This window comes from Ascaphus truei, chromosome 10, assembly GCF_040206685.1.
Source record: "Ascaphus truei isolate aAscTru1 chromosome 10, aAscTru1.hap1, whole genome shotgun sequence".
In the NCBI taxonomy this organism is placed as follows: Eukaryota; Metazoa; Chordata; class Amphibia; order Anura; family Ascaphidae; genus Ascaphus; species Ascaphus truei.
Window position 1 is genome coordinate 49,400,325 of NC_134492.1, and position 15,514 is coordinate 49,415,838.

Genomic DNA, 15,514 nt, shown 5'->3' on the forward strand with positions numbered 1-15,514 from the left:
CGGAAATTTTGCAAAGTCGCAGGTCTTTTTATAGGCAAAAGTGGGCAAAACTTTCTTTTTTTTAAACCAAATTCCACATTTCTAAATTTGCTAAACATGGTGAAATTGCCCATCAGGGTCATGAAACCCTGTTATTTTTTGGGGGCAAATGTTGCCATTTTCACAATCTTTAGCAAATAATTTGCGAATGCTCCTGGATGGCAGTTACCATTCACACACAGTCTAGTTTTTGGGGTGGATTGCTGCTTTAATTTCGTTTCGCAGCTTACCATGGACAGTAACATTGAATTCTTTTCCGCTGATCCCGGCTTCATTTTTTAGGATACACTGGTAGTGACCGCTGTCTGAGGAGTCAGCACTCAGGAGAAGCAGCTTCTGTCCGTTTGACTGGATATTCAGACCATCACTTATTTCCACTGGCATTCCATTCTTCAACCACCTCAAGAAAGAAAAAATGAATGAAACCCAAAGTTTTGTCAATGAAAAAGATAGAACAAAATGAGGCATTATATCAGTAGCATCGATAAGGTTATTGCAACCTCTATCGCTCACATTTTCATATAAGCATGTTAGTGTTATTGTAACACAAGAATGTGTGCTTCTTGGCAGATAATGTCACAGGCATATGCCATCTTTGCCTCATATACTAAGCCAGGAGTGGCCAACTCCAGTCCCAAGGGCCACCAACAGTACCAAGTTTTCAAAGACTGAGCCACTGATTGGGCCACTTGTACTGAAGCAGGGATATCATTAAAACCTGACCTGTTGTATCCCTTGAGGACTGGAGTTGGCCACACCTGTACTAAGCAGTGCTAGTCCATATGACACCTTCTGACCGGCCCATTGGCAGCTTTCTGAGGCCCAAGACTGGATTCTTGACCTGTCTAAACAGTCCAATATACGAAAGTTCGCCAAATGGAAATATCTACTTTGACCGTGACAATTGTTAAAATGTGCGCAAAGCATATGTGCATCGACATCTTACGTTTCTCGGCTTCGCAAATTACTTAATACATTTGAGGTAACTTTCATGAAGCCGAAACACATTTTTCAAATCTCTAGTCAATAACCTTGAGATGAATTCACAATGCACCAGTAACAGATGCTGTGTCTCTTACATGACGGTTGGGAGCGGTGTTCCTTTTGCCAAACATTCCAATTCCACCGGGCTACTGGCAATCACAGTATAGTCTGCTGTGTCCTCTGCACCTTCTGTAGATGGAGGCACTATAAAATGCATAAGAACAATACCGATTTCATGTCTAACGTTTACATTTCATTACTTATTACATTATGTATATTTCCATCACAAATATACAACACTACATGCTACAAATAGCCAGTACATACAGCTCAACCCCCTCATAACGCTGTGCTTGGGTCCTAAGATTCACATGGCGGTGTAAGCGGATCGCGTTAGAAATTATGTACAATTGTATGCATTGTACAACAAAGTATTTAAGACACCAATAATCATCGTGTTGTAAAGTATTTATAAATACGAAAATTGGGAGCCACACTTGCATCGCGTTATAAGCGGAGTCGCGTTGTAACGGATCGCGTCATAACTGGGTTGAGCTGTAGTTCTTTCTGGTGTGATATTTCCGGGCATATCTTTAGACCAGCATCACCGTTAAATTATATGCAAAATGAATAATATTCAGAGTGATGCTGGGATAGGTTGGGTTATGAATGGTTAAATCAAACCACCAACAAAGATACCGTTTTAGATACACTGGGCTGTGAGCTTCCACCCTGTATTATTCCACATGGGACAGCCTTATACTGTTTGTGCTTTTCTTGCGTAATAATAAACAAAAATAACGGGTAATATCACTATAACTTGTTTATTTAGCAGATCAATTTTATACCCAGCACTGAATAAAAGAAGGCCGTTTAACCCTCAGCGTGCCGGGGGTCCGGCGGACGGTATCTTCGGGTCATGTGATCAATTTAAGAGATGGAAGTACAGTAGTGGGGGGCTGCACGTTCACTTCGATGGGGGCTGAGCGCTTTATTGGATCGGCCAGACTGACATACCCCCAGAAAACAAGCGAATGCCCATGATGTACCTGGTACTCTACGTCAGAAGAGAACCCGTATTGTGATATTTTAGTTTTGAATAATGTATTTTGCATCAGTAAAGTATTGTATTTGGTATATAAATACAGGTGTGTCTGAGATTATTGTACAAGGTATATAAATACAGGTGTGTCTGAGATTATTGTACAAGGTATATAAATACAGATGTGTCTGAGATTATTGTACAAAGTATATAAATACAGGTGCGAGTGAGATTATTGTACAAGGTATATAATTACAGGTGCGAGTGAGATTATTGTACAAAGTATATAATTATAGATGCGATTTAGATTATTGTACAAGGTATATAATTACAGGTGCGGCCGAGATTATTGTACAAGGTATATAAATACAGGTGAGTCTGAGATTATTGTACAAGGTATATAAATACAGGTGTGTCTGAGATTATTGTACAAGGTATATAATTACAGGTGTGGCTGAGATTAGTACACTGTACAAGGAATATAATTACTGGTGTGAATGAGATTATTGTACAAGGTTAGGGTGATGAGTTAAAATGTATGTATACCTCTTTCTCAAGATCATGCTGCAAATTAGGATTTGCTAAAATTGCAATACGCCATTACTGTTATTTTTAAATGGCACATTACTAAAGTGACTATTATAATGTAGACTCGGTCCTGGAAAATATTATTACCGTAGTAATGCTACTAAATAATTACCATTTACTATTGTATTCTGTATAAGTATAATAGTTCCAGTTTAAACCTGGTGAGGCTTATTTATGACCTAATTATGTACACCGAGGTTCAGTTATAATTCACCACATCAGTAAACTTACAAAAAAAAAAAAATCAAATGTATTAAAGCTGCAATCCGTGCTGATCATTCATTTTACTTTATATATTTTTACTTTTGTCTAAATAAGGGATATTCGGAGCAGGCACTCCAAGCTACGGGGAATCCTGGGGAACCCTATTGGCCTGTGTGACACGGGAGCTTTAAACACGCAGGAGATACCGGAACCCCCGACGGATATCTGTATCTCGGGAAGCAGGGGGTTTCCGGAGCTGAAATTAATGGGGTCCAGCTCCGGAGACCCCCTGCTTTAATCCGATGTCAAAAGATTGCAACAAAAAAAAAAATCATCTACTTGGATTGCTCCTTTAAGAACAAATGTCCGGCCACTAGAGTCAGTCTCACATTGGCCCAGATCCACAAAAGGGCGCTAGGCCTTAGCATGCCTTTATTCTGATTCATTTGATAGGGAGTAAAGGTGTGCTAATGCTTAGCCCCTTTTTGTGATTCATGGCCTTTGGCGGCCAATAGAAAGGTCTGACATCATAGCGAGATGATATGGCCGAAGGAGTCACCCTGCAGCCATCTTTTTCCTTGCAAGTACTGTACTGGCAAAAGTACCAATTTTATATCTCAGCAATCAGCATCCCAGGAGCTTTGAGTACTCTGGTTCAGCTTCATAGGGCCACCTGGTTCATTAAGGGGAAAAAAAACAATACGTAGTTTTGGGGGGTGGGGGGGGTGGCTGATTTAACTCACCTAAAACAATGACTTCGTATACAATTTCTGTTTCTCCTGCTATGTTGGTTGCCACACAGGTGTATTGTCCATGGTCAAGCTCCAGTGTGTTCTGTATTTGTAGTTTTTTCCCATTGTACAGGAGACGGATGTTGAGACTCGCCTCTACCGGCACACCATGCTTCAGCCATGTTATTAAAGGCAGTGGGTGACCAGTGGCTTCACACTCAAGTGTGAGGGATTTACCAACAATGACCTTCTTATTTTGAGGTTTGTTGAGATCTCCAACAATTCTAGGTGAAACTGTTAGACAGAAAGATGTAACTGATCCGTGTGGGCTTATTCCATTTAGAAAACGTTTGTGATAAAAAAATATAGGGAATGCTGGAAATATTTGCTGAAGTTTCCAAACCCGGCGCAATCTGCCATAAAACACCATCCAGCACGCCTTAGTAAATATGGCCCTTTACGGGTGTCTTCCAGCATGGAAGATGATTTATGGAGTAACACCGCTTAGCAAACATGGACCTTTTGGCCCATTCACATAAATGGGGTTGTAAGGTGTAAGGCTCCGACACAGAAGGGACCCAATTTGGGGTTTAGACGTCATAGCAAAAATAGTGGGGGCGTTAAAAGCACTGCACCAGTCCTATTGCTGGGATTAGGAGCTGATTTAGGGGCTTATTCCATATGATCCGAAGCAGCCGATCTGACTATTTTCAGACGAAATTCCATTATTGGCTTCAATGGGGAGTTTCGGTCAAAAACGGACCAATTGGCTGCTTCGAATCATATGGAATAAGCCTCTTAGAGTTAGGTGCTACAGAGTCCATCAACTGATCTTAAAATATGATAATGAGGTCTTACTCTTAAATTAGCGCCATTGGCTATGCGTAATTGTAACGTATTTTGCCAAATTACTCTCCAGTAGTTTGATCATTGGAGGGGTAACTGTGCTAATATGTATTTTAGGGTCTAGATCAGTCTGAAAAAGCTCCCACATTTCCATGATGATCGAAGGTGTTAGGCGGTACCTTTGGAGAACCTCATCACCAGGCATGCACAGCACATGAACTCTCGCCTTATAAATTAATTCCCTTCTTCTCCGGTGTCTTGGTCTATTCTCAAGAATATGAAGCATTGCCGGGTAGCGCCTCTGCTCAACAGAAAGCCAATTACAGCCACGGCTCCAGAAATCGTATGTTGCAAATGCTGGGTTGTTATAGCGTGTTGTGATGGGTGCCCGGTCCTTATGGGCACCTCATTAAAAATGCGTCTTACGAAAGCGGTTAACCTGACTGAATTGAACGCTGCCAGGTCTAATTAATGTACACCCATGTTGAACTCATTTAAATAAAAATTATAAATAGACATGCCCCGGCTGTTATGTTAACGACCCCTCTGCCTATTTATTGCCAACTTTAAATCGGGGTCTTATTTTTTTTGGACTCACAAACAGGCTAATTGCGTCCACGCAATGCGTTTGCACTATTACACCACTGTCGTTAACAAATGCTAAATTGCCCCCAGTGTGTTTTATGGAGTAGAATATCTTAGTAAATATGGCCCTATAAATTTGTGCTAATATATTGTAAAAATGGAAAGAAATTTAAAAAATCAGGATGTTTGCTGCACACCAAAAATACACAAAATTCTGATACAGTTACCGGTGCCCCTAGTCCCAGGGAAGACCTGTGAATCAACCAATGTATCCAATGCAATAGATGGACAAGGGTGCTGCGAACTTTCATTCAATTCTAATATTTCTCAGTGCCACTTCCCTTGAGAAAGGCCAGTAGGCCGAAACGTTGTGTGTTCTAATGGCACAACAAATATCCTTATATTAAAATGGAAAGAAGGACAGAAAGTATTCTTTGAGTCATTTTAGATTTCATCTGGGTGTCTTTCATTTCTTAATGAACATAAAGAAAGCCCCCCCCCCCTCCCCCCCCCCCAAATGTTGATGACAGTATTTTTCTGTCCTCCTGTCTTCTCCATTTTATCTTCATACATTGGTGAGAAAGAATCTATTTTTTTTAAATAATTTGGAATTTTTCATCGTTAATTTGTATTTCCATACATTATTGGGTGTGACTGTGTTGCAAAATATATAAAACACCTTAAAATATATATACAGTAGTAATAATAAAATATAATACCGTAGATATCAACTAGATACGTCTTCTCTGAATGTCCGGCAATGTTAGCCACGTAGCATGTGTATTTGCCAGAATCTGTCAAGTGAGACTGAGGAATACGGAGAAATGTTCCTCCCTCTATATACATGACGTGTGTACTGGGAACGACTGTCCGCTCGTCTTTATACCACGTGGTTGTAGGAAATGGGATTCCCCTGGCTTCGCATTCCAAGTTGATTTCACTGTCTACCTTGAAGGATAATTCCGTGGTACTGTTTCCATCTTTGATGCTAGGTGGAACTATACAAAGACAAGGAGTAAATAGAAATAAGTATCTCCTATGTTTCATGCTTCCTTACTTGTGCGATCCCCTGATAGCTCACTGAGAACTAACATTGTGGAAACAATTTAACAATCTTATTGTCTTGGCGCATGTGGAAAGATAATCAATATACAGTGATTACATATAAATTGTGTAAAAATAAATGCATAAACAAAGCAATAATGGTTATCTAGAGTCCATAAAAGGAAATGATGGTATATGGAATGAAAAGAGTCGATACAACCCCCTGAAGAAGTGACGTTCCTCATCATGAAACGCGTAGGAAGGAGCCTAAGGAAGTGCCGATCAGGTGACTCATCCGGCACAGAGCTAGTGACGTCATCGTGGTGCGCCGGAACAGCACGGGCTGCACGCGGTGCTGTCAGGACTGCTAGAGACAACCGTGCAGATGGTAGCCAGGTCGGGCACTTCCAATTTGTTTTTAACTCGCAGGTGTTATGTGAGTATGTTTTTTGTTTTGGTCTAGGATGTTTTATTAAAGTATCGACGTATTGCGCAATCCCTTTCCTCTCTCTTATTCCCCATTATGGAGATTTGGGCTTAGGTCTCTAAGACATCTGCAGAAAATATTTCATCTTGAGAAAGGTCTTTTTTCATCAAAATCCATTCGGACCAGGGAGATCACGGGGGGTGCGTGGCACCCTGAAAAGGTTTGGATTTGGAAGACCCAAGATACAGTTTCTCTCAACCGTATGCTGCCTTCTTACCTCTAGTAAGTAGGCATTCTTTTGGACAGTTATATCAGAGGGCGTCTTTGCTTATAATCTATACTGCGCAATGTTGTGTCCCTGGTTTAAATATACAGGAAAAAGCTGCTGCAGGTAGGGACTTCTTCACATGGTTGGAGGACTGAGTCTATCTTTGACTATCACTGAAGAAAAGGACTCTTTTCATTCCATATACCATCATATCCTTTTATGGACTTTAGATAACCATTATTGCTTTGTTTATGCATTTATTTTTACACAATTTATATGTAATCACTGTATATTGATTATTTTTCCACATGCGCCAGGTATATTTCTAGTTTTGTAATTTTAATTTGTCTTTTGGGCACTATTTGAGATAGTACCCACATTAGATTACCAGGCTGCTTTTTGTGCACTGCACTTAGTATTAGGTCTAGCGCTTGTTTTAGTATCACTTGTTTTTTATAATCTTATTGTCTTCAATGAACTAATCTGGTCATGCTTAACCCTGTGGTTGCCGGAGGGACCGCAGCACTAGAGTGCTATGGGCGCTCTGTCAAATCACAATCATGTGACCACTCCTCTGCATTAATTCCTGTCTTACCTAAAGGTGTAGGGAGAAAGGGAAGCACTGGGTTAACATTAGGTTGTTTGCTTTAGTGTAATGATGTTATGATTAACCTAACGAGTTTAGTGCATCTGAGCCAAAGGCCTTGCCCAGGTCACAAGGAGCCGACACTCCATTTTGAACCACATTCCCCTGTTTCAAGGACAGTGTCTTCACTGAGCCACAAATTCCCCCCACAGGTTATATACATTCAGGTTATAGACATACAGTACAGATATATAATATCTCATTCTTCGAAAAGCGACCTACGTTATTTTTTTCCATTTGATTTTCTAGTTTGTCGGAAATTTGACTTGTGGTAGGAAGGTCTTATTAACTCACAATGTTGTTAAGAAAATGCTGTGAGTATTTCCGCTCACAACACTGTGAGGATTGTGCTAGTTGCGAAACATCAAGCTACCGGGAAGCTTTATTTTATTTATTTATTTTTGTTTATACAATGTTGTACCAGGAAGTAATACATTGAGAGTTACCTGTCGTTTTCAAGTATGTCCTGGGCACAGAGTTATGATAACAATACATGGTTACATTAAATGAACAGAGGTTATACATTTATTTTACAGACATTTCATGGGCAGTAACTGTCCAGTAATCTGTTCTGTAACTTTTAACAACACCAGAAACATGACTATAAAATAATGGGGAAATATCACGTTGTATGGGTAACGGTGATATCCACTGATGGAGTTGTAGAACCTGACCACTGGAGAAGAGGTGAGGCGTATTCCAGCAGCATACAGGAGAGTCAGACAGAGGGTCGACATGGTGGGGGAGATGGAGAGAGAATAATACTCAGTGTCCCTTTGGCGACTCTCGTTCAAGCGAAATGATTCTGACACCATAAACCTCTTTGCGATCGCAGGGACTTGCAACATATTACGTTGGAAGCCCCCGCACGCAACAAAGGGGCTGAAAACCCCCCAGAGATTTCCCACTTACCATACACGGATAGTTTACTTTCTTTCACCTGTTTACCGGCTGCATTGGTTGCCGTGCACATGTAATGCCCACTGTCGCTTGGACGGGAACTCTTTATGTGAAGGACTTGGCCGTTTTCCAACATGTTGACATTTGGATCTCCTGTAGACAGAGATCTGCCAGCGAATGTTTCATGAGACTCTTTCTTCATCAACATAACATTTACATGAAACCTTTTCACATTTCTACAACCCTATTAGGTGTATTCTACAATATGTATGTGTGTATTCTACAGTATGTATGTGTGTAGATAGATTGATGTGTGTTTGTATGTGTATGTGTATGTGTGTATGTGTGTATGTGTATATGTGTGTGTGTGTGTGTGTGTATATGTGTGTGTGTGTGTGTGTGTGTGTGTGTGTGTGTGTGTGTGTGTGTGTGTGTGTGTGTGTGTGTGTGTGTGTGTGTGTGTGTGTGTGTGTGTGTGTGTGTGTGTGTGTGTGTGTGTGTGTATATATATATATATATACACCCCCTTGAGAAAGGTCCTATTCCAGGACCGAAATGTCGGATTGGGTGATTTATCATTTCTATTCAGATGCCCAATACAGATTTTCATTATTACTGAACCGTATATAAAGGGAAGATTTAAGTTCAATTTATTTAAATGGGCAGAAAGGTTGCAGTATCCAGAGCAAGGGTAAGAATGATGCCCAGCCCATTGAATTGGGACCTTCCTCTATTAATCTTGTTCTATATAAATGTATTAATGACATACTGTAAAAATAATTTTGTAATAATTGTTTGTAAAGAATTTAACAAATGAACTATCTTCCTTAAACACATATTCAGAGTAAAAAAATTACTGCTTTTGTTTCATAAGAAATTAAACTCAGTTTATTTTTCTAATGGGCCCCTAAATTGTTTGTCAATCAAGTTTATCATCTACCCTTAACCTATTGTGTCAGAAAGCCAAACTTATCAGAAAGCCAAAATAGATAAGAGAAGGGGGAGAGAGGGGAAGAGGGGGCTTTGCCTGTGCAAACTCATACTGAACACACGGGGAGATCAGACAAAAGGAGCAGCCAAGTGTCAGTTCCCCATGTCTGCAAAACATCCCGCAGATGAAACCTGTTAAACATGTCACGGTCATTAGTACACTATGGTCTTCGAACTCAGAGGGACGGCCACGTTATGGTAAATATAATATTTATTGCACACACGGATTCACTCTCCTTCTGGACATTACAAATAACATTCACTAACCTTTGTGAAACCTGAATAATAATGACATTAAAATGCTGAAGGGCTATTACATGAAAAACTCTACAGGGAGCGTTCAAGTGGAGCGGTAGAAGGATTCACGGCAGAATCACGGCAGAGTTGGCCTCCACCCATTAATGTCTCCTTCATGTATATCTGCTTCCTTCCTTCTGTACTGTTACAGCCCACGTAAAGAAATATGTCATCTGAAGCGCTCTGCATACTATAATTCCATCTATACAGAACTGTCATGAGCTATGAAGGGATCCGTCCCTCCTAGGACCAAAGTGTACAAAGGACAGTGGCATGTTTAATGCATTAAATGTAGACACATTTATAAACCATGTTCATGGTAAAGCATTAATTTGGAGGGGTTTTCGAGCTTTACTTATCTCTTTTGTTGATAAGAGTGTTCGATAATTCTCCAATTTACAGGTAAATAGTTGTTTATGTTTTGTTCTTTGCAAAGTAGTCATTATGTGTAATTATAATTAGATAGATAGAGCTAATTAGCTGATCTACAAACAAGTAAATTTGCAAGTTGGTGGGTAATTGAGACTTTCCAAGGAAGCCAATTACAATGATAAGTTGTTTAAATAGTTTTCGGACCACTGAGACTGCCCATTAAAAATGTATCACTACCTGCAACAAATCTATTCTTAATACTCGGAGGTCACGTACTTTCATCTAAACAAGCGGCCACGGAATGGGACTTCAATGGTGAGTACACAAGTGCGTATGTTTGTGTACATATCTTGACAGATATCTTACATGAGACCTTATTAAGATAACCGTACCTATTTTCCTTAAACCACTGAATGAAAGGGAATGGTATGCCTTCCACTTTGCACTCCAAGCTTGTTTCACGCCCAGCGATCACGGAAATTTCACTTATTATTCCGCTATCTGTAATTGTGGGAGGTTCTTAAAAAAGAGAATACAGTGATCTTTAATATACATTGATATCTATATCAAAAGTGAATACAGTGATCATTAATATACGTACATTGATATCTATAAAAAGAGAATGCCATGGTTATTATTATACATTGATATCAATATAAAAAGAGACTATATTGATCCTTTATTATAAATTGATATCTATATAAAAAGAGAATACAGTGACTATTTATTATTCATTGATACGGTATCTATAAAGGGGAATACAATGATCATTAATATATATTGATATCTATAATAGGGGAATTCCATGATAATTATTATACTGTACATTGATATCTATATAAAATAGTACTACATACTACCATTGCAGGAGTTCTGTTTTGTATACACAACAACATGGTCATTTCGCTACCCGGCACTGAGATACATCCTTGGTACCTTCAGTGTGTATGAATCAACAGTTCCACCTGACAGTTTTAGGAATTAATAGCACTGTCCTAATACATTGCTCATGGGATTTGGGTTGTGAATTTGGTATTATTCTTTCAATATGTGCCTCACTTTCAGATCCCTTTGTTATTTATTTGTCCTGATTGTCAAGAGAGAGGGGATTTGGCCCGGGATTAAAGGGGCCACCCTCTACTTGGCCACCATTTGGCCACCCTCTACTCTCACCTGGGAAGCAAGGGGTTAACTGGACTGGGGTCACATAATGTGTTTTTGCCTTGCTTCAGCCATCCAACTGTTTATTCACCTGTATAAATGTATTGTTTATGTGCCAGTGTCTGCACCACACGCACTGGGGCTTAAGGGGTTAATGAGCTGCAGTTTAGGAAAATACAAATATGTGGTGTCTTTTCAGAAATATCTGGGCTTCAACAGGCTTGATTGAAGTTGGGTGTGAAAAGTACAGAGGGGGTTTGGTGTATGTTAACACATCTTGCTGGTAGAGACAGCTAGGCCCATGTCTGGGGCATTGGGTGTGAAATCTAGCACCTGTGACAAATGTTCTCTACACAGGAGTCCCTGCTTTAAAGGATTTATTGACCAGGGGTTATGGGGGCCAGGGGTGCGGTTACCCAAGGAGATATCAGAATGAGTGACCTTATTAAATATAAGAATACCATGAGCTGTCCTCGGCTGAACGTGCTAAAAATTACATATGTATAACCGGGGGACCGAGCCACAAATAACGATTACAGACACATGATGTCTAGCAGGTCCTAAAAGACAGATATTAATATCTCTCTTAATTTTAGTATTACATGGTAATATTTAGTCTTATTGGGAGCGTCATGCATGCCGGAATGTATTAATATGGCTCGCGTGCAAGTAAGTACTACTGAACTGAAGTTATGAAGTTATTTAGATAGGAAAAGCAATTTTTTAAACGTCCTTGGGCGGGAGGAGTTTTACTCTGTGGAAAACTGTCAACCTCACCACTGATTTATGAGAGGGGCTTGGTTTAGGTTGTGTTCAATGGGAAATAATTGTATAAGAACCAGGCTCAGCCTATGGCTATTGTCTTTCGTGTTTTTGTGATTTTCAAGATTGCTGTATGAACTACTAGTCACGATTTCTGACTATTTCATAATTTCCATCTTAAGTGAGTGTCCATATTTTGTCTGTTATTTGTATCATCTGTTGTGTTCACCTTTTTCAAGGAATAAATTACATTTTATCATATCTAAGCCTCGTTCAGTTCAACCCAGTGATATTTGGTGTGTATTATTAATAGCCTGTTACAAAGTTACCGTCACAATGATGTACTGTTTTGCCAAACTGTAGACCTACCAAGCACATGCACGGAAAACGTCTTCTCCGAATTCCCGGCGACGTTACTGGCTCTGCACCAATACAGCCCAGAAGCTTCAATAGAACTTTTCAAAATTCGCAATATTTTTCCGTTCTCCAAAATTTGCACTGTGGGACTTTCTACAACCTATAATAAAACCCAAACTGGTAAACCCATCTGCCCTTTATAAATACTACAAAGTGGGACATTGAAAGGGATACATTTGAGTCTTTTGTACCGGGCTTGTGAAACAAATATTACTTCAATAAGGAAACATAACTTTATGATATCAAAACAGGTTAGAATATCTGTGTGTGCCTAAGCAAATGGAAGCTCCTTCATAAGCCCAATAGTGTTCACATGATAAATACTGTATATGGGAATGGAGGAAACACCTCTGCCCTGGGTTGCAGACAGATTTCCGAAAGCTTCCACCTGCCCCATCCCCCCAGTCACTACACTCCCCCCTTGTCTCTCACTCCCCCCTATGTCCCCGCTCTCACTCCCGCTCTCTCTCTCTATCCCTCTATTTATCTCCCCCTTCTCACTCGCACACCCTCACTACCCCCCTCTCTCTACCCACTCTCTCTTTCACCCCGCTCTCTTTCACCCTCCCCATGTATGCCTCCCCCTCTCACTTTACCCCTCTCCCCATGTATGCCTCCCCCTCTCACTTTACCCCTCTCCCCATGTATGCCTCCCCCTCTCCTTTTACCCCTCTCCCCATGTATGCCTCCCCCTCTCACTTTACCCCTCTCCTCATGTATGCCTCCCCCTCTCACTTTACCCCTCTCCCCATGTATGCCTCCCCATCTCACTTTACCCCTCTCCCCATGTATGCCTCCCCCTCTCATTTTACCCCTCTCCCCATGTATGCCTCCCCCTCTCACTTTACCCCTCTCCTCATGTATGCCCCCCCTCTCACTTTACCCCTCTCCCCATGTATGCCTCCCCCTCTCACTTTACCCCTCTCCCCATGTATGCCTCCCCCTCTCACTTTACCCCTCTCCCCATGTATGCCTCCCCCTCTCACTTTACCCCTCTCCCCATGTATGCCTCCCCCTCTCACTTTACCCCTCTCCCCATGTATGCCTCCCCCTCTCACTTTTCCCCTCTCCCCATGTATGCCTCCCCGTCTCACTTTACCCCTCTCCCCATGTATGCCTCCCCCTCTCACTTTACCCCTCTCCTCATGTATGCCCCCCCTCTCACTTTACCCCTCTCCCCATGTATGCCTCCCCCTCTCACTTTACCCCTCTCCCCATGTATGCCTCCCCCTCTCACTTTACCCCTCTCCCCATGTATGCCTCCCCCTCTCACTTTACCCCTCTCCTCATGTATGCCTCCCCCTCTCACTTTACCCCTCTCCCCATGTATGCCTCCCCATCTCACTTTACCCCTCTCCCCATGTATGCCTCCCCCTCTCATTTTACCCCTCTCCCCATGTATGCCTCCCCCTCTCACTTTACCCCTCTCCTCATGTATGCCCCCCCTCTCACTTTACCCCTCTCCCCATGTATGCCTCCCCCTCTCACTTTACCCCTCTCCCCATGTATGCCTCCCCCTCTCACTTTACCCCTCTCCCCATGTATGCCTCCCCCTCTCACTTTACCCCTCTCCCCATGTATGCCTCCCCCTCTCACTTTACCCCTCTCCCCATGTATGCCTCCCCCTCTCACTTTACCCCTCTCCCCATGTATGCCTCCCCGTCTCACTTTACCCCTCTCCCCATGTATGCCTCCCCCTCTCACTTTACCCCTCTCCCCATGTATGCCACCCCCTCTCACTTTACCCCTCTCCCCATGTATGCCTCCCCCTCTCACTTTACCCCTCTCCCCATGTATGCCTCCCCCTCTCACTTTACCCCTCTCCCCATGTATGCCTCCCCCTCTCACTCCCACCTAACCCTCTTCCCCTTTCACTCCCCTCTCCCACTTACAACATACTGTACCTCTCACCTCCCTCCCCTCTCTCACCCATGCGTAAGTTAGACTAAGCTTTCGGGGGCGAGCCAAACTTCCAGCATCGGCAGGCTGGGCCACAGTGCCCGGTACACTTGTCCCGTCTCTCCCCCCCCCCCTCCCTGTTATTGGCCCTGCCTCTGCTCACTGACATACTATAGAACCCTAGCTTAAGAATAAGACAACACTAAAGAATTTACAGGGGCTGTTTCGCTTCGTGAGATAGAGAGATAGAGAGATAGATACACAGATGCAGCCACAAGTATCCGATCACTTGCCTGGGTAAAAACTAAGGCACCTCACAGTAAATGCCTCAACATTTCTGTGAGATTCCTAATGACCCATCGGATTAACACAGCGGGGGTCCCTGCAGTCCCATTCAGTTTGAGTGGGACTGCAGGGACCCCCCCGCTGTGTTAATCCGATGGGCCATTAGGAATCTCACAGAAATGTTGAGGCATTTACTGTGAGACTGCCCCAGATTTTCCAAGGCAAGTGATCTAATACTGGTGCCTGCATCTGTATATATTAACACTTTGAGTATCGGGACTCCAGCAGCCCGTGAGTGCAACCCATCTTCTGGATGTCAGCCACATGATCACTCGATGTGGGCTGATCGTGGGCTGACCCCTTAAGGTAACCGAGTCTGAATAAGGAAGGATGCTTTCTAATGAGTGATATTTAATAGACCTTAACAAAGACTGCTCCATCCAACACACACATACAGATGCAGCCACCAGTATTAGAACACTTACCTGGGAAATTCTGGGAGATTCTGGGGCAGTCTCACAGTAAATGCCTCAACATTTCTGTGAGGTTCGTAATGGCCCATCGGATTAATACAGTGGGGTGTCACTGCAGTCCCATTCAGTTTGAATGCAAGGCAAGACTTCTAATACTCGTGGCTGCATCTGTATAAACTCTCAAACAGTATTTATACAAGTAATACCTGCGTTTCTCCTTTGTACCAGGAGATAAGAGGGGAAGGGCTTCCCGTTGCATCACAGATTAGATTTGTATCATGACCTTGGATAACTGATACATTTGTCATCTTTTCTTTGTCTTTGACGACAGGGGGATCTGCAGCCAGATGTAAAGATGAGAAGAAGAGAATTGTTTGTAGCAACATTGTCCTTCAACTAATTACCAAAGTAATTACAACACAGCAAAAGGAAGCAAATATTTAAACTAGGGTCTAATTACTATGTAGACTATTAATACCATGTGTGTGAGTAATTCCCTATACTGCGTTCTAGCATCTGCATCAAATTAAACATAACATGTATTGAGATACTGG

General features: G+C 42.0%; 1 protein-coding gene across 1 annotated transcript in view; it reads right to left on the minus strand.

The window, feature by feature from the left end:
- The window catches only part of HMCN1 (hemicentin 1), a 302,818-nt gene that overhangs the window by 179,771 nt on the left and 107,533 nt on the right, over positions 1 to 15,514 (minus strand). Inside the window, exons 27-34 of the mRNA XM_075616900.1 lie at positions 15,167 to 15,297; positions 12,256 to 12,403; positions 10,356 to 10,482; positions 8,317 to 8,471; positions 5,739 to 6,017; positions 3,601 to 3,882; positions 1,119 to 1,227; positions 270 to 439 (exon numbers count right to left, since the gene is read on the minus strand). Coding sequence (XP_075473015.1) covers positions 270 to 439; positions 1,119 to 1,227; positions 3,601 to 3,882; positions 5,739 to 6,017; positions 8,317 to 8,471; positions 10,356 to 10,482; positions 12,256 to 12,403; positions 15,167 to 15,297 — 1,401 coding nt within the window. The remainder of the gene's footprint in view (positions 1 to 269; positions 440 to 1,118; positions 1,228 to 3,600; positions 3,883 to 5,738; positions 6,018 to 8,316; positions 8,472 to 10,355; positions 10,483 to 12,255; positions 12,404 to 15,166; positions 15,298 to 15,514) is intronic.